Source organism: Mus caroli, chromosome 2 (genome assembly GCF_900094665.2).
Source record: "Mus caroli chromosome 2, CAROLI_EIJ_v1.1, whole genome shotgun sequence".
Classification (NCBI taxonomy): Eukaryota; Metazoa; Chordata; class Mammalia; order Rodentia; family Muridae; genus Mus; species Mus caroli.
This window is the reverse complement of record NC_034571.1, coordinates 123346444-123373437: the sequence shown is the minus strand read 5'-3', so window position 1 is coordinate 123373437 and position 26994 is coordinate 123346444. Positions and strand designations below refer to the sequence as shown.

Genomic DNA, 26994 nt, shown 5'->3' with positions numbered 1-26994 from the left:
CATTTATTTCTCATTAGAAACTGGGCCTGAGGCCAGGCACAAAATAGTTTCCATGTTCAACACCATCTACCAAGAATATGCAGCTTCAACTTTGCCTTCCAGAGATGACATGTCCTCTGCCTGTTAATGGAGTCATATACTCAATGAAGGCACAAAACTGAAGACCCGTGGTGTTGTGAGAACAGAAGGTGGGTGGCAGCTCCGGGCTCTGGGTCTTCATCCCCCCTAAGTTAACAGGTGAGGCCTGGTCAGCTGCCTGATGGGGCCAAGGCTCTGACCCTCAGCCAATCCCTGAGCTGGTGGAAAGGAGGCTCTGTCGAGTTAGTCCTGGAGGTAGAAGAAATAGAAGAACCAGATAGCCAGGAAGAAGATCAGCAGCTGCTCGCTGTTCACGGAGAAGCCACGCTCCCTGCAGGCCGTCACCTGGGTCCTGCAGCCGCTAAGTCTGGGGACTGAGTAGGATTGTCTAGCCTTAGACTTGCTTTTCCTACAGTTCTCCATCTTGAGGCTGCTCAGCTGCTGGGCTCCTTTCCATTCCCCAGGAAACAGGGTCCTCTGACGCTGGAGTTCCTGTAACTAGGTCTCCAAACAAAGAGACCAGCCTCCCACTGCCTGTGGCATTGTGACGCAGACCTGAATTCCATTGTGATGGCCACTGGGGTGGAGTGGGGTTTCTGTGGGCTGGCCTTCTCCCACAGAGCTCCCTTGTGCATTCTTGAAGGAGGACTTGGCCCACAGCTTCCCCCACTCTGCTCCCCATTGAGGCCCACTGCCGTCTCACCTGGCCTTCAGGCCCCTTGCACGTGCAGCATCTTCTCGCAGTTTCTGAGTGGAAAGGGGAGAGCCAGGTTGGGAACTAGCCAAAGCCATACTGTTCAAAGCAGTCACCTTTCATTCCTGGGTGACTGTATTAAAATAAAAGCTGGAGTCATGGTTCACGCTAGTATTCCCAGCCCTTGTGCATTTGAGGCCAGCCTGGGCTACAGAGAGAAGCCTTGTCTCAAAATGAAGCAAATTGGATTTACATTCCTGCTGTCAACAGCCAGCCACATTTCATAGAGGCCACTAGACTGGACAGTTGAGATAGGGACCAATTCTACTGTCACATTTAATCGTGATCACGATTCGAGGCCAAGATATGAATGTGAGACTGGTGTGCCCCATAGAAGCTTTTCTCCTAGGAGAGAAGACCCCTGAATGGACGAGAGAACAGTGAAGGGCTTGAAACTCTGCTAACCATTGACCACCATGTGGGGCTCCACTTGTTGAAGTGGCTCTCTTGCCACCCCTCCCCCAACCTCATGCTTGGGATAGAAACCAGGATCTCACTCATTCTAGGCAAGCGTTTCCCTGACCCCATGTGACACCCTTATAACCTGCCAAGAAGAGAACATTTCCAGGAGGCCACAGAAGTAAAGATAAGAGAGGAACAGCTTGTCACAGCTGCTTGTATCTTCCTGCAACAAGACAGTGCTACATAGCACCATTCAAGATATTTTGTCTCTTCCAACACTTCTATTAAAAAAAAAAAGCCTTTTCCACTGTGCACCCAGGCTGAGGAATCAAACCCCAGGTCTCAGGCACATGAGGCAGGCAAGCTAGTATGAGCTCTCAGAGGCAGAGGCAGGTAGATCTCTAGGTTTGAGGCCAGCCTGGTCTACATAGCAAGTTTCAGGACATCCATTTCAGAACTGGAAAGAGAGACCCTGTCCTTTCCTGAAGAAAGGAAAGAAGGGAGGGAATGGGCCCTTCAGGACACTGACGAGATGGCTCAGTGGTTAGAAACGCTCTTGCTCTTGCAGGGGACCTACATTCTATTCCCAGCACCCACGTGGTGCCATGCATGTGGTGCACATACATATATCACGCAAAATACTCATACACATAAAATACAGAAATCTGAGAATTGGGAGGGAAGAAGGGTGGGAGTCTGAAGGAATAGCCCAGTGGTTAAGAGACTTCACTGCTTTTCCCCATAGCCAAATTCAGCTCGTAGCATCCATGCCAGGTGGCTCACAAACAAACTCTAGCCTCTAGATAGACTCTTCACATACTTGCCTTCACAAGACGGGGGGATACATGTACATACATACCTAAAAAATAAGGTAAGGTGGTTTTATTTATTTATTTATTTATTTATTTATTTATTTATGTATTTATAAGGTCAAATGCAGACTATCAAATGGGTTAGACAGCAGCTCCAAGTTGGTCTCTGTCTCCCGGGGCCCTCCTTGACTCTTGGCACCCTCTCTTTAGGTCGTCCAGGGCCTAGACATTAGCCATGACTCAGCTGATAAATGCAGCCCAATAGCTCATTAATTAGGAAGTCTGTAATTAGCCTGTCTGGGAGCCTCCAGAGAGAACCCCTTTCACCTGCCTTCCTCCCTCACGCCCAGGGGATGAGCTCAGGCAGGGGAGCTTTGCCCCTGAGACTGGAAGAGGGGAATGAGACCATGAGCAACAGGGGAAATGAGATGCTGGCGCACACACGTATGTGTGTGATGTCTCAGAGAGGTCACCGATGAGACATGGAAATGAGCTGAGTTGCCTGAACCTCAAAAGTTTCCTCCAGGAAAGCCACAGGGAGATGGGGCATGTCCCAGGCCAGCCACTCCAGCCTCTGCTGGCGGAAGCTGAGGCTGCAACCATTTTAATTTTTGTTACAGGGTCTCATTCTACAGCTCTGGCTGGCCTAAAACTTACTGTGTAGACTTCAAGCTCAACAAAACCAACAACAAAACCAAACAAAAACCCTGTACAGCCAGACTGGAAAGATGGCTCGATTGAGAGCACTGGCTGCTAGGAATCGAATCCAGGTCCTCTGGAAGAGCATGCTGGTAACTGCTGCTAATGGGTTGGTCATCTCTTCACCCCCAGCAATGAGGTTTTCAGTGTCTTGATTGACAGCTTTGTTCTGTTACGATAAAATCCTCACAAAGGCAGTCAAGATGACCTGACGACCTGAATTTGGTTCCCAGAACCCTTGAAGGCAGAAGGAAAGAACTGACTCCGTGACGCTGTCCTCTGAACTCCATATCTGCACACATACCCACACTGAGCACACATCTAATAGTGATAAATAAAAATGAAAATAAAATTTAAAAAGCCAATTTCATGAAACTGTTAGTGTGTTCAGGCAATGGCTTTGAGGGTAACCTCTTTCTGAGCCCTGTTACTCAGTCGCTAGGCTCAGTGCTGGTCAGACACAGAGGTCAGCAGTGGATAGCTCCTAAGCAGGCCTAAAGATATTCGAGGTCATGTGACTCTGGACACAGAATCTTCCAGCTCTCCACATTCACAGAAGTTCTAGTTGGTCATTAGAGCTGCAGTCTTTACCGGGGGTGAGACTTTTTCCTAGGAACTTGGAACATGCAACATCACCTACCACTGTGGGCTCAGTCACCAGCGCCTCAGTCATGGAGTAAATACACTTTATAGTTTAGTCAGCTGTCAGCTGTGGAGTTTGGGACAGAGGAACGGTTCTGGTTTTGTTTTCCAGTCAAGGTCTCACTCTGTGAACCTGGTTAGTCTGAAACTCACTCTGTAGGCCAGGTCTCAAATTTGCAGAGATCTGCCTGCTTCTGTGTCATTAGTGCTGGGATTAAAGACTTAAGCCACCCTGCCTAGCCTTATTACTGTGTATTTTTGGGCCTGTGACGCAATTTCTGTCCCTCGGTTTTCTAAGAACAGGGAGAAGATAGTTTCTCACAGTGTTTTATGTGAGTTGGGCAAAAAGACTGCTGCATACTCTGAGACTTATGTGTGAAGCCAAGAGTGGTGGGTGGCTCAAGGCAGTAATCCAAGGACTTGGTAAGTTGAGACAGGAGAATGTGTGCACATGTGCATACATACACACACACATACAGAGGCACCCAAGCACTCATGCCTGGATGAGGCTTCAGTCCTTTATAAAGCTGCATAGCCTTCGAGTTTGTGCCCTCTCACTCTTCCCAAGGGCTGGGGTCCCCACACCGTGGGCATATGGTTCACCACCTTTTTCAGTGACTTCCTCTTTGCAGTCACAAGCTGAAGGTGTGGGGAGGTCTCTAGCGGCCGTCGGCTTCTATCCAGCCGGGACCTGCAAGGCCGTGCACAGCCTCATCCCTCAGCAATGGTGCTGAGTGATGCCAGGCCTGCCATCTCATGTGCCTTTGGTTGTTGGGACACAGTGTGCCTCTATGGAGCCAACCTAACCCTGCGTGCTAACCAAACTGCACAATTTCTGCTCGACCCCAGAGGCTTTTTTGTCTTTCCTTGTGAGTTTCTTGTCACCCAGCAGTGTTTCTTGCCTCTTTGCTTGATGCCTCTGCGGGAAGATGGACAGGGCTGGTTTTTCCCACTTCCCTGCAAACAGGTTTGTCATACCTTTTGGGGGTGGGTGGTTTTGTCCTTGTCTAGCATAGCAGGTCACCCGACCCAGCACTGTGAATCTACCCAACTTGTCTCTGTACAAAATTAAACAACAAAAAGAAAGTTGTTTTTCTAGAGACAGGGTTTCTCTATGTAGCCCTGGCTATCCTGGATCTTGCTCTATAGACCAGGCTATCCTCAAACTCAGAGAACTGCCTGCCTCTGTCTCTTGAATGCTGGCATTGAGTATTAAGTCGTGGGGGGTGCAGCTATTTGAATAGTGATTGCAGATTGGAACCCTGAGAAGGGGGAAAACAGGAGTTAAACTATGTTAAGTCAGAAAGGCCCCATGCCTATCCAGTGGAAGCTGTCACTGGAGGTTCTAACTACAGGTCTGGCATGTCAGGGAAGGGCTCAGAAGGTTTGAGCTGGGGCATCATAAGTTTGTAAAAAGTATGAAAATACTCTAGGAAGAAGACAAGAGAAGGGACAGCATAGCAAGCAAGCCTTGGGATGTTCCAGGATTGTGAAGCCAGAAAACGAAGCAGGGGGGTGGTGTGGCAGAAGGACCAGGAGAGCACAGAGTGTGCAGTCAAAACAAAGGCTTCATCGTGTGAAACTCCACTGGGAGAGGCCCAGTGTAAAATAAAGATGGACACGCCCACCAAAATGGCGACACAAAGCTCTTCTGATTACAACAGTAGTAATTTCAGTAGGCGGATTTGGGCAGAAATCGGAATGCAGGGATTACAGAGTAAATGCTGACTTTTGAAGAAGAATGACAGATCACATGACAGGCATGGTGGCTCACATCTTTGAAAGCAACACTCCCAAGGCAGAGGTAGGCTGTGAGCTTGAGGCTAGTCTGGTCTACGTAGAAATTTCCAGTCCAGCCAGAGCTACAGATTCAGACCTTGTCAGTATTTGGGAAAAAGAAGCTATGAGGGTATCTGGGAGTCCATGTGGCATGTGGCGAGGGAGGACCTGAAGTGAAGAGAGCCAGCATGCTGGCGGGACCTTTCCTAGCCAGCAGAGATACTAAGGCAGGTGAAGATTAAGTCTCGTGGACCTGACATCCATTCATGAAGCAGCACGGAGCCCTCAAAGCTCTGGTGGACGTGCCACTCAAGGGCTCTGGACAGGCCCAGACAATAGTCTGCCTCAACGCTCATCTTCAGTCCATTAGTGGAAAAAAGGTTTCTTCTGACCAAGGAAGCTGTTTCCTCTGGAAAACAATCACTTAACAAGGACATTCATAACACAAAGCCGCTGTCAGCTAACATCACCATGACGCAAGCACTTCCCTTGGGGTTCATAGTAAGTGACTCAGGGCTCACAGCCCTGCAGAGTGCTTGCCCTTCACTACTTTATGCTGGAGTTAAGTGGGGAGTCAGACACCCCAGATGACCTGCCCAGTCAGAAAGCTTCGAGGCATAGAAGCCAGCATGTCCTCGGCCTCCCTACATAGCAGCTGCCTCTTATCCTCAAGTGCCACACAGTCCTTCCTGAAAAGGTCTGGCCTCCACTCCCCAGTATGGAAAGGCAGCTTGGCTCCCTGTCCCCACTGTACTTGTTGGGATGAGGCCAAGCAGTCCTCTGGAGCTCTTGAAGCATGCTGGTGTACCCGGGAGGGGTGGCAAGAACCGATGGGGATGGGAGGACCCTGGCCTATGCATGGTTTAGAAGCCATGGGCTAACTGTGCTCCTGTGCATAGGTCAAGCATAGGCCAACTAACCTGGGCCCCAAACCATAAAGTTTTTCTGGTGACTGAAGAAAAGGAGTCTGTAAAGCCTAGAGCAGAGTGTGGTGATGCACACCTGTAACCCTAGCACTGGAGAGGCAGAGACAAAAAGATGAAGAGCTCAAAGCCAGCTTTCAGCTGTGTAGTAAGTTCAAGGCCAGCCTGGACTAAACGAGACTGCCTTAGAAACAAACAAATGACTTACAGTCTAAAGTCAGGACTTACACCAGCTTTCTCAGACTGGCTCTGTTTAGCTGGGTCTCCACTTCCAATCCTGCCTTAGACCTGAGCTTTTTCCAACCTCAGGGCCTGGGGTCTCCCCAAAGCTCTTTCCTCTTTATGATTGTGGGTCTCACCAAGGACTATTTCTGAGCTTTATCCTACACCCTAGCTTCTACCCTAGAAGGCCTGGAACTCACAGAAACTCTCCTGCCTCTGCTTCCCAATGGCTGGGACTAAAGGCACGCGCCACGACTGGCCTTCTTTTTATGTTTTTAATATTGAAACAGTGTCTCACCAAGTTACCCAGTCTGGCCTTGAATTTTTGACCATCCTACTTTAGCTTCCCAAGTGGCTCTGACCACAGGCCCATGAAGCCAGATCCTCTGTGCAAGCTTTGCACCTTACTGAGCCTGGAGTTGACATTGCCACCATAGCTTTCCCATTTGTGTCCTTAGTGGAAACAACGGGCACTATTCCCAACTCTCCCCACCCCCAGCTCTACAGGGTTATGCATGGGATAGAAACATCCTGGGTGCCCCCAAAGGCAGCCACGCCTGGCACAGGGCAGACCTTTCACTGTGTTCAGCCTTGACTCCATGACTGTGGCCGTTAGCCCATAAGACTGCAAGTGGGAATCTCCTTCTAAAGCCCATCTGATATGGGTGCTTCCTCTCATCCTATACCACAGCTAACAAACCTGCCCACCCCTTCTGGTGCTGACCCTGCTTCAAACATGCCAGCCCTTGCTGGATGGGGCCTGTGGACCCCTTTAGTCTGCTGAGAGCAGCTGGAATATTCAACTATGATTTCCAGGTGACCCTCCAGTCGGCTCACCTCACTGATCGCACAGCACCAATCACTGTGGCAGTGGCTCCTGTCACACGGTGGCCGGTGACAGCCTGATGGCTGGCTCCCCTCCTCCACCACCCTCTGCACAGACAGGCCCACGTGTGTCCCCAGATGCCTGAATCACTGCTGACAGCTTGGGACCTGTCGGCTGAGGGCTCCTGGGGAGCCACTGGGGAGGGGGTTAGCAGCCACGTTGTCGCCTCCTAGGGAACACCTGCAGACATAAATAGGCAGCCCAGCCCGCCAAGGCAGCAGAGCCGAGCTGCACACAGTGCCCACCTATGCTCGCCAGGATGCTCAATACTACGCTCTCCGCTTGCTTCCTGAGCCTGCTGGCCTTCTCCTCCGCCTGCTACTTCCAGAACTGCCCAAGAGGTGGCAAGAGGGCCATCTCTGACATGGAGCTAAGACAGGTACCACTGTGGTCATTTTAGGGCTGCTGGCAGTGCCTGTTGGAACGGGTGAGGGGCTAGGAGAGGGAAATGTCTGAGCAGTCAGACTTTAGGGGAGGTTCCTGGAAGGAGGCAGTATCTTACGGCAGAGTAGATGGACTACCCAGAGGGGTGAGAGGGGACCAGGTGCTAGAGAAGCCGCATAAAGGATACTGTTCCCAGGCAGGGGGTATGCCAGAAAATGAGAGACACTTCCTTATGACTGGGCTTGGGATGGGAACAGGTTAAACTGAGTGCCCTGGACTCCTCTGCACACCCGGAGGTTGTGGACTGGGCAGAGTATACAAAACTATTCTTGCCTGAATTCAAATCCTTTCCCACCCAGCTCAGCCTCCCTTGGTGCCTTTTCTAGCCAGCAGTGCCAGCTTCTTCCTGTCCACAGAAGGTGGCCATTGCCCCATGCTCAAGTGGAGCATTTCCCACATTCAGCCTCTTGCCCAGATCTGTTGTATTGTATGTTCAGCTGTGAGTCTGCCCCTCTGGCAGAGTTGTAGGGAATCCGGCTACTAGGCTCAATTCTGGTCAGGCCATGGGTGGCTCAATTTTGAGTTGTTGAACAGGCTCGAGTGGGCAGGTAGGCAGCTCCTGTAGTCTGCCTTCCCTTTGCAGAGTTCCTTTGGAGGTGTGTCTGGGCACCTAATTTGGTCCTTGCCACCTACCAACTAAGACATAATAGGTTGGCAGGAGGTAAAGGCTCATATGAAGCCCACCAGCGTGGGGCAGGGGTAAGAGCAAAGCCAGAAAACGAGTGAGCTATCTAGATGCTCTGTGGGGAGTGTGAATCTAGCGATGTGTAGGAGGATCATCTGAATGATGGAGAGGTAAGCCTCCAAGAGATGGCTGCACACCAGTGACACTGAGAACTGAGGAAGGTCTCCCTCAAGTGTTGCCCCGCAGCAAGACTCTGCCAAAGCAGGAGAGGGTTTTGAGACCTCATGAGCACTGATCCTTCTGATGACCCAGCCGGTTATATTTCCACTCTTGCCCTTTACCGCTGCTTCGTCCTGGACATCGCCAGAGCACCAGCAACGCAAAGCAGCAGGTGACACTAGATTCCCACCGCCCCTCTTGGCCTTATTCCAGCTGACCCCCCCTCCTTCCTCCACAGTGTCTCCCCTGCGGCCCGGGCGGCAAAGGACGCTGCTTCGGACCGAGCATCTGCTGCGCGGATGAGCTGGGCTGCTTCGTGGGCACCGCCGAGGCGCTGCGCTGCCAGGAGGAGAACTACCTGCCCTCGCCCTGCCAGTCCGGCCAGAAGCCCTGCGGGAGCGAAGGCCGCTGCGCCGCCGCTGGCATCTGCTGCAGCGACGGTGCGCACAGGGCCGGGCGGGCATCGCATGGGGCATCGCATGAAGTGGGGTGGGAGGTAAAGGCGGTGGCTAAATGGGGGGCTGGGGAATCAGGACAGGGAATGGAGGTAGGGACGCCGGGTTGGAGGGTGAGAATGAAGGGAGTCGAGGGTTGGAAGGTAGCAGTGGGGATTGTTGGGACCGCACCCTTGGAGCTGAGCCCCAAGGGCGCCTGCGCTCACAGAGCCCTTCCTTCAGAGAGCTGCGTGGCGGAGCCCGAGTGCCGCGACGGTTTTTTCCGCCTCACCCGCGCTCGGGAGCCAAGCAACGCCACACAGCTGGACGGCCCTGCTCGGGCGCTGCTGCTAAGGCTGGTACAGCTGGCTGGGACACGGGAGTCCGTGGATTCTGCCAAGCCCCGGGTCTACTGAGCCATCACCCCCACGCCTCGCCCCTACAGCATGGAAAATAAACTTTTAAAAACTGCACCCTGGTGTCTGTCTCTATTTCTGGGGTGGGGAGAAGAGGGGAGGGAGAGGCGTTGGAGTGGGAACTTTCTACTCTGCCCTGGCTAACCCCCACACCCGAAGTCGTGCATAGTCCACGCCCCCTTCCCCACCAGAAGGGGCAGAACCTGCAAGCCTTATAGTATAAAGGGAGCGATCTGGTGCTCCTGGATACCCACATAATACTCAGGACAAAGGCAACCCTAAGCTCAGAAGAGGGAAAAGGTCTGAGACCCAGAGCGGCCCTGAAGGGTCAGGGTGACTTACTGATTCTTTGGCTGAGACCCGAATAAAAGGAGAGAGGCAGGCCATTTTGGACAAAAGGAACTGAGCGGGATATGGGGAGAGACAGATCGGCAAGAGTGACAGAGAAAGGGGGGACAAGCCAGGGGTGGCCATCTCAGCCCTGATTTCACCTACGGCAAAAACAGCTTGAAGGACTTCCACTCACCCAAGACTGTGCTTGGATGGGAGAAGGCACAGAGATGTTACCCCAGACCTAAAGGAGACAAGGCCACCTGCATTCTCTCCAGGTGCTCCACCATCGGGACCCAACCACTGAGAGGCAGACCCCAGTGAGAGCCTAGCTACAAGCCCCTTACAGGCACGTGTTCAAACTGCCACGCCCACGCTCCCGCAGGGAACTAGACAAGATAGGCTGGAGTTGTGGCTCAGGAGCAGAAGGCTTCCCTGGCCTGGATTTGGTCCCCAGCACCATGGAGATGGAAGAGGAGGGGAAAGGGGAAGAGGAGGAAAGGGTAACAGCTGCTAGGGGCGTTTCTATGACTCTTGGCCGCAACCATAGCTCAGGACTCAGAGAGACGCATGAGTCCAGCAGCAGCGCACACGTGCTCACAGTAGCGCCCAGACTGACATACTCATTCTCTTTGGCACTCCTTCCCTCCCCTTCTCATTAGCTTCTCTTTTTTTCTAAAATTTTAGATTTATTCATTTATTTATGTATATGGATGCTTTTTCATTACATTTCATTACATATGTATGTATGTCCTGGCATCATGTGTGTGCCCGGTGCTGCAGAGGTCAGGAGAGGGCATCAGATTCCCTGGACCTAGAGTTACAGGTAGTTACAGCCTACCATGTGGGCACTATGAACTGAATCCCAGTCCTCTTAACTGACCTTAACGACCAAGTCAGCGAGCACTTCAGCCCTCCCCCCCCCTCCTTCCTCCAGGCCCTCTGGTGCCTTGGCCAGAGAGGGGTGCTCTCCCAGGTTTTCCATCCTTCCATCCTCTGGTCTCCCTGTTCTTCGCCCTCCTGTTAACTTCCCACTCTTTCTCTCTGCCCCATCAGTCCCTCCCGGGCAGCCTCTTCTCCTAAGACTGCAGCAAGGTCTCCTAAGGCCACACTATGCTATAGCTTCTTGGGATGCTCTGCAGACTCTAAGGTCAGGGACAACTACAGAGGAGAAAGAGATTAGTCTCAGTGACCTGACTAGGTGGCTCAGGATGGTCAGTTCTGGACAGAGTCTTGGTCGTCTACCCAGTCTCCAGTTCTCTTCCCACCTCCTCAGCAACTTTCCCCCTCCCCGCTTGCCTGGGTTTAACCAGGGGGTACAGGGGCCAGGCAGACTCCTATCCCAGCCTCCTCCTTACATGGCCCTCTCAGGGTCTGACCTCCAATAGGGCAGGGCCAAGGAAGGGCAGGGCCAAAAAGGGACAGAAAGGAGGTAGGTGTGGCAGGTTGTGTGGCCACCCTTGATTCAATCCCTAGGACAGCTTCAGAATGGAGGCGAGAGCCTCACTCTGCTCCTCTGCCCAGGTGGAGGCGTGGAGACATCCCTCTCCAAGACCTGTTTCTGGAAGAATCAGGCTCCTATTTCCAAGGAAAGGGATTGCATCTGCCCAGCCCACTTGTGCCTACTGGACATGCTATTCTTCTTCCCTTTCAAGGAGTCCCTTCCTCTGCTACAGGGCCATTGAAGGGCACTCCGAGACTTCACAGTAGATGCTTGCCTCCTCTCTGCAGCCTCCAGAAGCAAAGGGACTTGTGTGAGCAAATGCCAGGAGTGCTCTGACCCCCACACGGATGCTGTGGCACGTGTACAACCCCCAAACACATAGCGAAGCAATAGTGAAAAGTACTTTAGACAATTCTCAGGCTGGGGAGACGGCTCAGGAGGTGAGTGATCACGCTGATCTTGCAGAGGACCCCAGTTCTGTTCCCCTCACCCACTTAGGATGACCCACAACCACCTCACAACTCCAGTGCCAGGGGATCTGATGCCCTCTTCTGGTTCCCGTGGGCACTGCACGAGGAGGCTGGCATTGGAGTCTGCCTGGCTCTTGTACCTCCTGGTTAAACCCAGGCAAGCAGAGAGGGTTAAAGGTGCTGAGGAGGTGGGAAGAGTGCCCACTGTCCACTGTACATGGACTCTCACACAGAGACACGTACACAGAAATGGAAATTTAGTAGAATAAATGTCATAAAATAAAATAAAAACAACAACTAACTTTAAAAGCCAGCCCCAGAAAATGAAGAACCCCATTACCACCAAAAAGAAAAAAGAAAAAGAAAAACCCAAATCAATCTTGAAGTCTCTTTTTGGCCTCCACCCTGTCTGTGAATCTCACCTATGGGGACAGGGCGGCATCTGTGCTCATTTTCAGAGTGGGAGAACTACAGAAAGTGCTTGTTTGTATGTTTAACTTATTTGCCACGATGGGATGGAGCCCAGAACCTTAGCCAATGGGGCAAGACTTCCAGTCCCTGAGCTCCACCCAAGCCATCACACTTTGTTCTGACAGCGAATCACGTGCCCCTGTGGAGGCGGGGCATGCCCTCACTTCTGCCCATTACTGCTGAGAACACTGGCAGCCAAGCAAGGCGCTTCGTGGCAAGGGCGGTATTTTAATCCAGCAGTAGGGGAGCAGTATAGATTGTGAATTTCTGCTTGTCTGTGGGCTCGTGCTTTGTGGTCACTTGTGCCCACTGGCTCTTAGATCCCATGTCTCCCCAGAGCACGCTGTCCTGCAAAGGCGGGCAGGTCCCCCCCCGCCCCCCCCCCCCCCCCCCCCCCCCCTGAGCTCAGGCTGGGCCCTGGGGACAGCAGAGGAGAGGCCAGTTGGTTCTTGATCTTTCCAGCTGTGGTTTCCTTGGGGCCTGCGTGAGAATTCAGCTCTGTGGAAACCTTATGGTTCTGTAACTACCCTCCCCTGGCCAAGATCCTGCCTTCTAGGCCAGGATTGCCCCCTCAACCTCGGAGGTCACAGCTAAAGCCCCCTCTCAGATATGGAAGTGACTGAACTAGGTCCCCTGCCTCCTAGCCTGCCTTGTTAGGCTCCTCAGTCCCCTGTTAGGCGTTGCCCTTTCCCACAGAAGTCCACCGTTGCTGTTTGGACTTCCAAATGCTGTTCTTAAGTATATCAGGCCCAGCCCAGTTGGGGGTGGGAAATGGGGCTAATGGGAGATGGCAGCCCATAGAGCACCCCTCGGTCCCCCAGCAGCCTGCTGGACTGTTTCTGCTACAAAATGCCAAGATCCACGGCGTTCCCAGTGCCTTTCCCCCCTCCCGTTTCCGACAATTAGACACCAGTCAAGTTTGAAGAGGAAATCTACTTTATTTTTCTTTTCTTTTCTTTTTTTCTGACAGTGGCCATGGGGAACGAAGGAAGCGCGCTAAAGTTATTCCCACAAAGTGGGCTCAGCGCTCCGAGAAGGCAGACTCAGGGTCGCAGGCGGGGTCCGTTCGGCAGCCATCTGCAAGAGAAATGGGTCAGTGTTCTGAGCTGCAAACCCGACGGCTCCCTAACGGGTCACCCTGCTGGGCCCCCTCCTGCTCACCGGGGCTGCAGCAGATGCCGGTGGCGGCACAGCGGCCCCCGCTCCCGCAGGGCTTCTGGCCGGACTGGCAGGGCGAGGGCAGGTAGTTCTCCTCCTGGCAGCGCAGCGCCTCGGCGGTGCCCACGAAGCAGCCCAGCTCGTCCGCACAGCAGATGCTCGGTCCGAAGCAGCGTCCTTTGCCGCCCGGGCCGCAGGGGAGACACTGCGGGGAAGGATGCGGGTGGGCGCCGTACACAATCCGAATCCGGACTGCGGCGGAGCGAGGGGCAGTGGGTGCTCCGGCATTGCCGTTACCTTCACGGCGTCAAGAGGGAGCCTAACACTTCCCAACGCCCTGGGTTCCCACGCGAGGCCTTGGTAGGGCTGGCAAGTGTGCGGGAATGCTCTCTGCAGGTGGGAGAGCTTCTCTGGTCTTTAGCATCACCAGAAGGGACAGGGTCGGGGAGACTCACCTTGCGCATATCCAGGTCCAGCACAGCCCTCTTGCCGCCCAGGGGGCAGTTCTGGATGTAGCAGGCCGAGGTCAGAGCCAGTAAGCCAAGCAGGCAGCAAGCGAGACTGCGGCAGGCCATGGCGATGGTGCTCAGTCTGAGATCCGCCGTAGGTGATGGCTTCTCCAGCCCAGACCGACCTTTTTATGTCTGGCCACTGCCATGGTGGAGCACTGTCTAAAGAGGGTGACAGCATGACTGGTCACAGAAGGTCTCTTGGGTCAAATTGTTCCATGCTGTTTAGAGGCAGGCCCTTCATTTGCAGGGTCTGGGCTAGGGTCAAGGTCATCGGCTCCGCTAATGACCTGGAACTCAAAAGAGAAGCAGCCTGGAAGGGGTGGCCTAGGCTACAAGAGGCTAGAGAGACGTGGGAGGGGGTGGAGGTGCGCCCTAGCCAGGAGCTGTTTTTCACAGATATCCAATATCTCAGAATAAGGCAGGATAGGGCAAGTGGGTGAGGGAGTCCTTCATGGACCTGAAGCTTAGATGGGGAAAAAGATGGCGTCTTGTTCAATCTCTGAATGCAGCTCAGCTCTTCTTCTAACTAGCCCGTAAAACAAAGTCTCAGTAGAGATCAAAACCAAAACACAGCCAACAGACCAAAATAAAATAAAAAGAAAGAAAAATTAGAGCAAAAGGAAAATTACACTAGTATTTAAAACTCTGTGTTAGAACCTGCTGTGTAGATCAGGCTGGCCTTGAACTCACAGCGCTGCATCTGCTTCTGCCTCCCAAATGCTGACCTTAAAGTTATGCACTACCATGCTAGGTGCCTAGACTCCTGTTTGAGAAAACAGTGGCCATCAGCTGCTGGAGTGTGGCCAACAGGTGGCCTCAGCTACAGCAAGCCATTTGTGCCCTTCTCAGGTGGCCACATATAATGGTTGGCCCATTTTGGTACAATCAATTGGGCAGCTCTGGGTGCATTTCAGGTTTGGGCTGCAGGTCTGCATAGGTCTACATGGGAAGGGTGTTACATGCAGCCCAGTAACAGACTGCTTGCCTAGTGCGTGAGTGGCCTTGGGTGGGGCAAGTCCCCAGCATGATGGTAGCAGTACATTTTGGGAACAGTTTTTGCATTACAATTTTAATTTTAATTTTGTGTGTGTACCTTTGTGTACGCAGGTTTCCTTGGCGGCCAGAAGAGGATGCTGGATCCCCAGGGGCTGTCATTAAAGGGGATCATGGGTAGGCCTATGTGGGTGCCCAGGACAAAATTTGGTTCTCTGCAAGAGCACTGTGCAGGCTAATCATCTCTCCAGCCCCTTATAATGAAATACATATCAAGAGAGAGTGCTGGGGGTGCACACCTTTAATCCCAGAACTCAGGAGACAGAGGCAGGAGAATTTCTGTTAGTTCCAGGACAGCCAGGGCTTCAAACCAAAACCAAAACCAACCAAAACAAAAGAAAGACAGACAGACAAAGCATAGCAGGAAGACATAGAAGACTCAACCCCTTCATTTTATGGCTGAGAAATCAAAAACCTCTCCAGGGGAGATGAAGGTCTCACTACTCACTTCAAGGGCTTGCCCTCAATGACCTGAAGATCGTCCACTGGGGCTCATGTTAAATATCTTGCCATCTTGGGGCTGGAAAGCTGTCTCAGTGGCTGAGAGCTGCTCTTGCAGAAGACTCAGGTTTGATTCCCAGCACCCACAGGGTGGCTCACAACCACTTACAACAATTCCAGTGGAGCCAGGGACTTATTCTGACTTAGCAGCCGGCACACGAATAGTGCATTACTCACATGCAGGCAGATCATTCAGACACGTAAAATAAAATAAATAGATCTAAAACAATTTTAAAAAGGAAAGGTGAAGCATTGTCTAGAATTCCTTTTTATTTTGTTTTGAGATAGGCTCTTGGTTGGCCTGGAACTGTCTGTGTAGACCAGGCTGGGCTTGAACTCACAGTGATCCACCTGCCTGCCATGTGCTGGGTGTACCACCATGCCAGGTACCTAGGCTCCTGTTTAAGAAAACACTTGCCCTCAGCTGCCGGGAGTGTGGTCTTAGCTGCAGAAAGCTAGCTGGCCCTTCCCAGCTATCCACATATAGCGGTTGATCCATTTTGGTACAAAGGCTGGGTACCCCTGACTGCACTTCAGCTTTGGGCTTTAGGTCAGCTGAGATCTGCATACTGGCTCTGCTCCCGTACCCCTTCTCTTCCACGGGGGTGGGTCCCAGTCCCGTGTTCTAAACTTCATCTCAGGCTCTCTTAGAAAGTGTCCTGCAACATCCAGGAAGAAGTAACAGCCGGTGTCCCAGAGACCAGCTCGACACATGTAGTCTCTGCCCCTAGAGAGAATGGAAAAGCCCCTAGGCTCTTTGTCCTTCTCCTCAACCTTCTCAAGGGGCTGGGGCCGACAGGGCAAAGCCGGTTCCCCAGCTCATCTGACCCTGAATAACAGCTCCCAAGTCACTGGTGTGAGTTATCAGTGCTAAGTGGGTGGTGAGGTTGATTGGAACCGTACTACAAATCAGTTCATTTCTCACCCACAATTGCCTATTGGCATTCTGGGCATAGAAGGCCAAGAGTTTGACCCCCAAAGTGGCCCCAGAGAGACAGTCTGCATGTTCTGAGGGCATAGTGATCTCACCTAAGGTAATCCATGCACATAAATTAGCATGTCATAAAATATGTGCAGAATGCGCCTGTTAGGCCAGCATGTCTCCACATGCTCACCAGCTCATCTGTGTTTGAGACCAGTACACAGCAGACAGACAGGATCCTAGTCCTTGGGGTGGCTGCAGTTCAGTGGGAGGACACTGCCACACTGAATACAGGAGGACACTGCCACACTGAGTACAGGAGGACACTGCCACACTGAGTACAGGAGGACACTGCCACACTGAGTACAGGAGGACACTGCCACANGAGGACACTGCCACACTGAGTACAGGAGGACACTGCCACACTGAGTACAGGAGGACACTGCCACACTGAGTACAGGAGGACACTGCCACACTGAGAACAAGAGGACCCTGCCACACTGAGTACAGGAGGACCCTGCCACACTGAGTACAGGGGACACTGCCACACTGAGTACAGGGAACACTGCCACACTGAGTACAGGAGGACACTGCCACACTAAGTACAGGAGGACAATGCCACACTGAGTACTCTACCTCTACAAGGTAGAGTACATGGGGCCTTGGGTACAGTGTCAGTACCAGGAGAAAAGTCACTATCCCCATGGGGTTATATGTCACTGGAGGAGGCCGACTATGAAATCAGAGGCATATTACATTAGGTTCCTGCTTTAGTTAGGATATGGGTGTTCCCCTTGTGTTATGTTGTAGGTCCTCAGGAAGATGTCTTGGGAGATGGCGAGATCTTTAAAATAGAGAGACCCAATGGCAGGTCTTTAGGTCACTGACAGCATGCCCATGAAGGAGGCTGTAAGAACTTGGTCCCTCCTAGATCTCTCTTTTGGTTTTGCAGGCATGAAATGAAGGGGTGCAGTCATTCCTCCGTGTGCTCCTGCTGTGATGTGTACTTCGACATAGACCTGTAAGCAACAGGGGCCATGGATCATGGTGTGGAGTTTCTGAGATTGTGAGCCCAAATAACCCTTACCTTCTAGGCCTGGAGGCACACACCTGCAATCTCAGCATGCTGGAAATGTGCAGGAGGGTCAGGAGTTTAAGACCAGTCCCAGATAAATGACAGTTCAGAGCCATTCAGGGGTGTATGAGATACCACCCACCAAATCAAAACCCACCAAATTAAACTTTTTGTTTTTATTCTTTAAAAATTGCCTGGGGGGGGGTTGTTATAGCAATTGAAAGCCACCATAGGAAACAAAGGTAAGTGTAGCCCCAAAGGCAGAATGTGCTAGGAAGGAGGCTGGTAGGTACCACCATGATGGGTGCTTAGACAAGGTCTATGTCTGGATCCTCTGAGGAGAGCCGAGACAGCCCTGGGTGAATGTATACTGTTTGTCATGGGCTGCAGACCTGTGAGGTTTGGCAAAGCTCCCCCCGTCCCCTGGGGGTGAGGTGAAGAGGGGTTTGTCAAAGCCTTCCTCTGGTCTGAGTGCTGATGCTGACAGTGTGTGCTAGTACAAGTGTTTACAAAGGATGGACCAGTGTGTGCTTTAGCCAATAGAAACCGCAGCCTCCCCTTGGACGTTTACAACCTGGGATTGCTGCCTACAGAGATCAGCCAGGCCCTCTCCTGTGCTGTGCAAAGTGGACACATTAAGGTTCTGGGCTGCTGCCATGGTCGCTACCATTCCATCAAAGAGTGCATAGACCACCTGACTCCAGCCTTTCTGTCCATGTGTCTGCCCTTTCTTCATTCTCTCACCACCCTTCTTGGGGTCTCAGACCCAAATTATGCAGGGGATGGATTAGGAAATGCTTGCCATTCTCCTTGGGGCGACCTGTGAGTACTCAGACAGAGGAAACAAAGCGTGTGTGTGCAGAAGGCTCAGTGTGTCGCTGCTATGTACAAGTGAACACAAGTGCAAACTCTAGAAATATCCATTTATTATGTCAGCTTGGCGGGGGGAGCCCAGGCAGGGTTTTTTCACTCACGGTCCTTGCAACAGCTGAGCCTCAGCCAGTGTGCAGCCCTCACCAGAGCATGGTAACCGCGGGCACAACTCATTTCCCTGCAGTTGCACATCACCTGGCAGCTTGCTTCTTTAAAATATTTTTTAAAAATTATGTGTGTGAGCCTGCATGCATGTCTGTGCACAATGTCCATAGAGGCCAGAAGAAGGTGTCGGATCCTCTGGAACTGGAGTTCCGGGTGGTTGTGGGTTGGCATATGGGTCCTGGAAAATGAATCCTGGTTTTCTAGAAGAGCAAGCAGTGCTTCCAACTGCTGACCATCTCATCCATCCCTGATTCTCTGAGGACTAGGAGACAAAGGGAAAGTGAGAGACTGATTCTGTTCCATCAAGTCTCTGAGCATGGGCAAGGCTAGCCTCACATTCTATGTCATCTATCTATCTATCTATCTATCTATCTATCTATCTATCTATCTATCTATCTATCTATCTATCTACCTATCTATCTATCCATCCAGACAGGATTTCACTATGTAGCCTTGGTTGTTCTGGAACTCTCCATGTAGAGCAGGCAGGCCTTAACCTTGCAGAGATCCTGTTGTTTCTCCCATTTTGCCTGATTTAGACCCACTTTTAAAGGACTAAATTGACTGAGTGTGGGGATGAACACCTTAATCTCAGCACTCAGGAGACACAGGAAGTCAGATCTCTTGAGTTTGGGGCCAGCCTGTTCTATGCAGTGAGCTACAGGTAAGACAGAGCTACATAGTGGGACCCTGTCTTAAAAAGAGCCCCTGAACCAAATAGCTCACTTGCTTGGTGAGGTCCACCAGCATCACTACATTTTGAACTGAAGCTGAGAGGAATCTTCATGACATCACACCCTCCAGAGCCTCCATCTTTCTTACAATGGAGTGCTCCTGCGGGGCTGACACTGCACCGATTGCACCTGAGGGCTAACCCTGTACCCGAGGGGCTGGCACTGCACTGAATGTTCCTGAGGGGCTGACACTGCACAGACGGCCCCCTCGGGGCTGGTGCTGGCTGCACCACTTGTACTGTACATCACTGTTTAGAAAAACATGTATGGGTCCTTCTCACATGCTGAGATTACACAAAGGTATGGGTTCCAAGAATGAGGATCATGGTGACCATTTTAGCACTCTACCTCCCGCAGAAGGGCCATTTCAAGACAGAAGAAAACAGTTTTATATAGAGCTCTTCTGGGCAGGGGCAGTGGTGGCACACGCCTTTAATCCCAGCACTTGGGAGGCAGGGCAGGTGGCTCTCTGTGAGTCTGAGGCCAACCTGGTCTATGGAGCAAATCCCAGGACAGCCAAGATTATTTGGAGAGACCCTGTCTTGGGGGGGGGGGGGATATCTCTTTTCATTATTTTGGTCACTTCCTTATGTGAGACACAGACTTTTTCCCTCTGAATAGTGTATTGCGCTTGTGACATTCACAACTTAGGAACAAACTGTTAATACTACATTCCCAGCACTTGAGCTAGTGAAGGTCAGGCCTCTGCTCGACTTGTGATGAACAGGGGATACCTTGGCCCAGTGAGTTCCTCCAAAGGATTCCTGGACCCTTAACACCTATTTCTGCATTTGGAAATCTGAGGCAGAAGGATTGACATGAGTTGCAGACATATAGAATTATGGGTCAGCTTGTGGTGTAGCATTAAATCCTATCATAAAATAATTATTAGAATCATTTAGGAAAAAAAACACCTCCAATAAAGATAGGAGTGTGCTTGACTGCCCTACTGTGTGCTTCTAGAAATGCATATGAGTCAGAACTGGAGAAAATGCTGTGAGAGGCTGTACAGAGTGATTGCCCTACTGTGTGCAACCCATTTTCCTCCTACCATGTGGGTTCTGGGCATGAAACTAGGTTATGAGGCTCGGTGACAAGCACCCTCCCCTGCTGGGCAATCTTGCTGTTCCGACCTACTTGTGTTTGAATCCCAGCTACTAGAATCCCCATGGATTTTTTTTTTTTTTTGAAACAAGATCTTAAAAATAAAAGAAACAAAGTCTCACTCTGTAACCCATGCTGGCCTAGAATTCAGCATTTTCCGGCCTCAGTCTCCCAACGCTAGGACTTCTTACATGCCACAGGTCATAATACACACTTCAGTTTTGTCAAAAGAAGAGACACAGGAATAATATTGGCACCAACCTATAAGATTGATGTGACAAAGGAGAACATTGTGTAAAACCAAGCTCAGGATACAGTAGGAGCTCAATACATGTCAGATTCCGTTTGTTTTTTGGTCCTCATTTAAGGGCTTAAACCCAGGGCCTCATACATGCCAAGAATTGGCTGTCACTGACCCAGACAATCAGTCCCTATGGATTATTGTGGCCTTAGAGTCTCACTATGGATCTGCCAAACGGCATCAAACTGGAAATGAATTTCTGAAAGACTTTCTCAGAGTCTCTCTGTCTCTTTGCCAAGTATAGTCTCACCATGGTGGTGGCAGGGCCTTAAAATAGCAAAGAAAAAGCTGAGCAGTAGTGGCACATGTCTAGTTCCAGCCTTATGTAGATTGGCCTCAATTTCTCCATGTAGCTGAATATGACATTAAATTCCAGATGCTCCTGAGTTCTAGGTTTACAGTTATATACCACTATGTCTCCTCCCTGTACCCCCTGCCCCACTTTTTTCAGATAGGGATTTATGTAGCCCAGGATGTCCTCACACTGACTAAACAAGTGAGGCTGGCTTTAAACTCCTTATCCTTTAAGGTACCACCATGTTCATTCAGCTTTTGCCTTTGATTTTTGAGACAAGAATTTGCTATATAGCCCTGGCAGGGCAGGCTTTATACAGTGTGCACCAGACTGGCCTTTAACTTGAAAATTGTCTACTTTATCTTTGTGAGTACATTATAGCTGTCTTCAGACACAGGACATTGGATCCCATTACAGATGGTTGTGAGCCACCATGTGGTTGCTGGGAATTGAACTCAGGACCTCTGGAAGAGCAGTCAGTGCTCTTAACTGCTGAGCCATCTCTCCAGCCCAACCCGTCTGCTTTATAAGTGCTGCGATTACTGGTGTGTGCCATCACTCCTGGCCACCTCTGATGTCATCTTTCCAGGCTTTTTAAAATTATTTGCTGACATGTCCACATAAGGCTACATGTATGTGAGTGCAGGTGCCTCTGCAGGCACGGGCTGTCCTGGAACTGTCACTGTCACAGTATTTTTACTACTTTTAGTTGTGTTTACGTGGGTACATGCGTGTACCTGTGGAGGCCAGAGGCACTGTACCCCCGAGGTTGTGAGCAGACTGGCATGAATAATTCGAGGACATAGTTCGTATCATCTGTGTTCAATGTATTTGTTAAAGCAAAGAGGAAATTGCCAGCATCACCAGGACACTGGCCAGGCTTGGGGTCGGAAAACTGCTTTGACTTCAGATTTGGTAAGAAGAAAATAATTCCAAATTGGACTCTTGCCAGACTTGAGATCACGGGGCATGTTGGATATCCATACGCTGGAGAAACTGAGCAATGACCTTAGGCAACCACACCTAGATGAAACATTAAAATAGCCAGCACCCACTGAGCTGGCAAGAGTACTTCTTCTCTGTAGCCTTCCAATCAGCCACAGCAGCCCGCCTTCCCTCGGCTGCAGGACCAGCAGCAGGGCACCTTCACGTCCAGTCTCCCTGATGAGTACTAGGGCAGTTCTTGTGGAGTCTCAGGAGGAATCAGGTTGGTCTCAAACTCCCTGTAGCTGAGGGTGACCTTGAGAGTCTACTAATCCTCTTGCCTCTACCTCCAGTAAGCAGGCACTGACCCACCAGGCCTGGGGACTGAACCCAGGACCTATGCAGGCTAGGCAATCGCTCTACCAAGTGAACAACGTCTGGAGCCCACTTCCTTCAGTTTTGCCAGACTAACCTAGCCCTGAAGGCCATGGCCACAGCATTCACCCCAGTACCCACTGATCATGAATGGGCAAGGGTCCAGTGTCTTGGTTAAGTATCTTTGCCGTGACTGGGGAGATACATCTTGGCAGGAGTGGGAGGGGCAACCCATTCAGCAGAGTTCCTCGGGTTCACTGTGACAACAAAGATCCAGGAATGGACTAGGTTGCTCCTGACATGATCCTATCAGTCCACCTCAGATATTTGAATGCAGGGCCTGTGTTCCCCAGTCAGGGACAGTATCTCCTACCCTAAAATGGGTGTTAGGGCTCTCAGAGGGCTGCGTGTGGGACAACACCTGCACCTTAATGCCTGCTTCTTTTTTTTTTGGTTTTTCGAGACAGGGTTTCTCTGTGTAGCCCTGGCTGTCCTGGAACTCACTTTGTAGACCAGGCTGGCCTCGAACTCAGAAATCNGCCTGCCTCTGCCTCCCGAGTGCTGGGATTAAAGGCGTGCGCCACCACGCCCGGCTAATGCCTGCTTCTTTACCGGAGTAAAAGGCTGCTATCACCCGCCAGGTTTTCTTTTCTTGGGGATTCCAAAACCTTCAGCAGTGTGGGAAGTAGCTAGGATAGTTTTTTCCTCCGAGTGAGTGCCTGGAGTTCCTGTCAATGGTATTCATGTTTATGACAATGAAAAGCAAAAAGGCAGGCAGCTCATTCACTAACATGTTTACACCGCAGTCATGAACATCTGGGTTTGATCCCTGGTACCACATAAAAGCCATGTGCATCTAATCCCAGTGCCAGGCAAGCATACACAGATCAATTCTCTGAGGCTGGCTGGCTAGACAGTATAATTAGTGAGTGCCAGGTTCCAGTGAAAGACCCCCGTCTCAAAAGCCAGAATAAAACACAGTAAAAAATAAACTAAAAAAAAAAAAAAAACAAAATAAACTTAAACCAGACCAAGGTGAGAGCCTTGAACAATGACACCAAGGCTGCCCTGAGGCCACCGCTTACACACACAGAAGGGCAGCAACTGACTGGAAGACGCAGGTTTAGCTTGGGAGTCTACCACCTGCTGAGTAGTCCAAAATATGATACATCAGGACAGGGTCTGGTTACAGAAGTCACTGCTGGAGAGCCACCAGGAGAAACAGGGCACCCTTTTTGCTTCCTGGATCTTGGACACACCAGACCCTAGTCAGAAAATCCCAGGATTGAGCAAAGCAGATACCTAACTCATAGCTCAGTTAGGTGAAACTTGCTTCTGGCTAGAAACCCAAAGACTCAGATAATTAGGGACAAACGCCTCTGATTTTACAAGCAAGTTAGCATCTGGTCTAACTACTTTCCTCTTTCACTAGCACTGTCACTATAGCCAGTGAATGGGCAAAACTGGGCTCCAATACTTTATTTATAAAAGCAGGAAACATTTGGCTCACACGACTCCAAGAGACTTACAAGACAAGCTTGGCTTCTATGGGGACACAGTCCAGTCCAATCCTCTGTGCGAGAGGAACTTCCCAGAGTGTAATGCTGCCCTGAGTTTGTCTGTGGTGCAGAACAGGGATGTCTGGGAGTTCCCAGTCAGGTGGTGAGTGCCGAGCCTGGAGTGACTGAGGTTGCTCTGGAAACGGCTGAGCCATCCTCTTGGGATGTACCAATTCCTATCCCAGTACACAGACCCTAGGCAAGCACTGTGCTTATTTGGGCCCCCAAAGCCTCTGTGCTCAGTTCCTGACCACCTGCCCTTCTTTGGTGACGGCCCAGTTGTAACTCTTCGGAGAGTCCAACGCTTCTTCTATCCGTGCCTCCAGGTTCTCCCGAGTGATGAAGTTTTTTGCCTCCTCCTACAGGAAGAGAAAGGTTGGCTTTGTGGGATCTCTCCCAGAGCTGGCTGCCTGCACAGCTTACTGTCTCTAGTCCACTGGTATCAAAAGAACCCAGGGTCTTCCACCAATCGTCCAGCACAACTGTACTAGGTGACCTCGACCATCATATTGCTCTTCCTTGGACAATCACCCATCAGATCTCTCAGCCACAACCCAAGAACAACCTGATTAGAGGGGGTGGACTCTCTCAAGTGCGTCAATCCCTCTTACGTCTTAAAAAGCGCCCCATTCACACTTACGGTTTCCCTGACTTCAAGTTTCACAAGGCAACACTAGCCTGTAACCTTTTACTGACCTGCGAGGTCACTTGACTCTGGTCACTTGACGCCCTGTGCTGTCACACCCCTCCCCCCCCTCCAGCCTCCCTTGCTTGGGTCTCCAATGTCCACATTCCCCACGACCTCCTGTATGCCCACCTGCAGCTTGAGCACTTCTTGCTCTTTCAGTTGCACCCAAGCCTGCTCCTCCTGGGCCCTCTGGGCCTGGGCCTCAGCCTTCTGCACCTCTTGGGCCTGTGCTTCCAGCTGCAACCTCGCTATCCTGCGAGGGGCAAGACGCCGAGGGTGAGCGGGGCCGCAGATGAGCCTAGCCCAGCCCACCCAGCCCCGCGCCTCTCGCACCGTAGCTCCTGCATTCGCCGGTTCTCTTCCCGGTTCCAGGCCATCAGCTCCTGGTGCTCCGTGATGGCCTGCTGCGCCTTGCGCTCGGCCAGAACCCCGGCTCGGGCCTCGTGCAATTTCCTTCGCACCTCCAACGTGAACTCTAGCCTGGGGAGGACGGGCTCCGAGTCAGCACCCACCCTTGGCCTCGGCCCTTCCCGAAGGGCGCCTGCCCTCCACACGCACACGCACCTGAGAGCGCGCACGGTCTCCCGGTACTGTCGGTAGCGCTCGGTCAACACGAAGAATTCCGCAGGGTCCACGGCAGGAGGCGTCTGCACGCGTCCGACCTTGGACTTGGCAGGCGGGTCATGGCGGGTCTTGCGGCCTCGCACGGGTAGGAGCAGCGGGGTCCGGGGCCGGGTCCCCGGCCGCGCCGCCAGGCGGTTCAGAGCGCTCAACATGACAGCCAGCGCCTGCGCCTGCGCCCGCGCCCGGCCCGGAAGTGGCCGCGGAGCACCACGGGAGCCTCCTGTCCTCGCCCCTGTTGGGCGGAGCTCTTGCTGTCTGGTCCAATGCACGTCCGGACTCTCGGGTAGAGTGGGAGGGGTCGAGGGGCACCTTGGAGACCCACAGCTTGCTGGGCTGCGTCGCCCGCTAAAGACAGCTACACCGCAGGACGCTCTGCCCACTTGTTCACAAGTTTGGACACCATCCCCAAGTGTGTGGCTCTGGGACTCTCTGGCCCGCCGATGGCCTGTCTACCCTCCCAGGCCTGAAGCAAGAAATTCGGAGTTCCTGGCTACTTTAAACTTTAGATTTGCAAACCATTTCCTTGCACTGCACTGCCCTGCTGTGGTCTTGGGGGAGCTCTGCAGTTGCCAGAGTTCTCAGTATCAGTGACAACTTGTTCTCAACTGGGCGACCTGTGAGGTGACCCTTGTCCTCTTCCACCTGACCCGGGGTCTTCCCACCTCGAGACTACTCTTATTTATGAAGTACTATTTCCTCTCCAACTGAAGAGAAACAGCAGTGCAGGGCAGAGAGCATCCGTCTCAGAGGTAGCTCGTTCCCCTCTGCCTCTCCAGCAAGCAGAGTTGTTGGAAATCAGAAGTTGACCGAGGACTGGGGAACTGAACTTTCACCCCACTCATTAGTATTTTCTAGACCAGATTCTGCAGAGAACACCAGGCCATGGTCCTGCACTTCCAGGGCACTTGGGAGTGTCTGAGGAGCCAGGACTGGGTGCAATAACCGGCATTTTCTCAGAAGAGAACAGAGGCTGCTTAAATCCTGCTCTCAACTTCCAGGCTTGGTGGAGGCCCAGTCTGCACTTTCTTTCTCTCAGTCAGGCTTTGGAGATGAGGTGCCAGAGTGTACTCTGGAGTCCTGGGGGCAAGCTGGTGACAGGTTTTCCTCCAGGGTGCCGGCCATAAGACCATTGCTGGGCCCTGGAGGATCCAGGATGGATGGTCTGTGGAAACCAGGGCATTACTGCTGCCCTACCCTGGAGTGCCACAGGGCTGCTCTGAATGTCAGGGAACCTGGCACTCCCACCCTGTTTTTGTTTTTTGGCAGGGTCTCACTAGGCTCACAGAGATCCACCTGCCACTGCCTCCTAAATTCTGGCATTAAAGGCATATGCCACCACACCTGTCCTAACCCTTTCTTCTTCAGGGTCACCCTAGACAACTGGCAACTCATCTCAGATAACTTAAGTGCCTGGGCCAAGAGAATATTCTAGGGTATGGGCCATTTCCTAGAGGCTCCCTAACCTTGCTGGCTCTGAAGTCCTCTCGCTAGTCAGGTGCACCCATCCTTTTAGAGGGTTTCATAAGTGTAAATAAGTGTAAGAGATTTAGACCTAAGGTGGATGAGAGTGTGGAGTCACTCTGAGTAGCTAACGCTACAGAACTAGAAGGCAGGGTTTCTGCCCCCTTTCTCTGGCCTGATGGGGATGTGGACTGGTATGCAGTGGTGATGAAAGTAACTGTTTCCATTCACTGACCCTCCCTGCAAAAGTGGCAAGATAGAATTGTTGAGGGCAGAAGCCAGGAGAGGAGGCTTTTCTGGGCAGTTCATGGGTAGAGGGACAGAGCTGGAGGGACAGAAGCCTCCTCATTTACCAAGGGGTAAACTGTGAATGAGGTGGTTCCAGGTGACTGTAGGACCCTATTCAGATGGCTCCTGGGTTTAACGATGATCAGGCCATTCGATTTCCTCTGGTGTCAAATCCAGTGATATCTTTAAAACAAAAACCCTCAAACAGGGTCTTATTTGCTGGCCTTATATTCCCAACAAAGCCCAGGCTGGCTTTGAACTTGTAGCAATACCCCTGCATCTACCTCCAGGGTGCTAAGATAGTGTGTGCCACCATACCAAGGTACAGTGAT

The 26994-nt window shown here is 51.7% G+C and overlaps 3 protein-coding genes across 3 annotated transcripts; 1 reads left to right on the top strand and 2 right to left on the bottom strand.

Moving 5' to 3' along the window:
- The first annotated feature begins 7404 nt into the window (after nt 1-7404).
- Nucleotides 7405-9392, top strand: Avp (arginine vasopressin). The gene is made up of 3 exons (XM_021156520.1): nt 7405-7576; nt 8724-8925; nt 9163-9392. Exons 1-3 carry the CDS (start codon nt 7445-7447, stop codon nt 9333-9335), a joined length of 507 nt encoding a protein of 168 aa, XP_021012179.1. The 5' UTR covers nt 7405-7444; the 3' UTR covers nt 9336-9392.
- A 3576-nt stretch (nt 9393-12968) lies between these two features.
- Oxt (oxytocin/neurophysin I prepropeptide) lies at nt 12969-13846 on the bottom strand. The gene is made up of 3 exons (XM_021156364.2): nt 13664-13846; nt 13212-13413; nt 12969-13127 (listed from the first exon to the last, which is right to left on the bottom strand). The coding sequence occupies exons 1-3, from the start codon at nt 13781-13783 to the stop codon at nt 13072-13074; spliced, it is 378 nt and encodes a 125-aa protein (XP_021012023.1). The 5' UTR covers nt 13784-13846; the 3' UTR covers nt 12969-13071.
- A 9660-nt stretch (nt 13847-23506) lies between these two features.
- On the bottom strand, nt 23507-25106 carry Mrps26 (mitochondrial ribosomal protein S26). Its single transcript, XM_021156057.1, has 4 exons — nt 24854-25106; nt 24623-24769; nt 24419-24542; nt 23507-23960 (listed from the first exon to the last, which is right to left on the bottom strand). The coding sequence occupies exons 1-4, from the start codon at nt 25063-25065 to the stop codon at nt 23841-23843; spliced, it is 603 nt and encodes a 200-aa protein (XP_021011716.1). The 5' UTR covers nt 25066-25106; the 3' UTR covers nt 23507-23840.
- Between the last annotated feature and the right edge of the window lie 1888 nt (nt 25107-26994).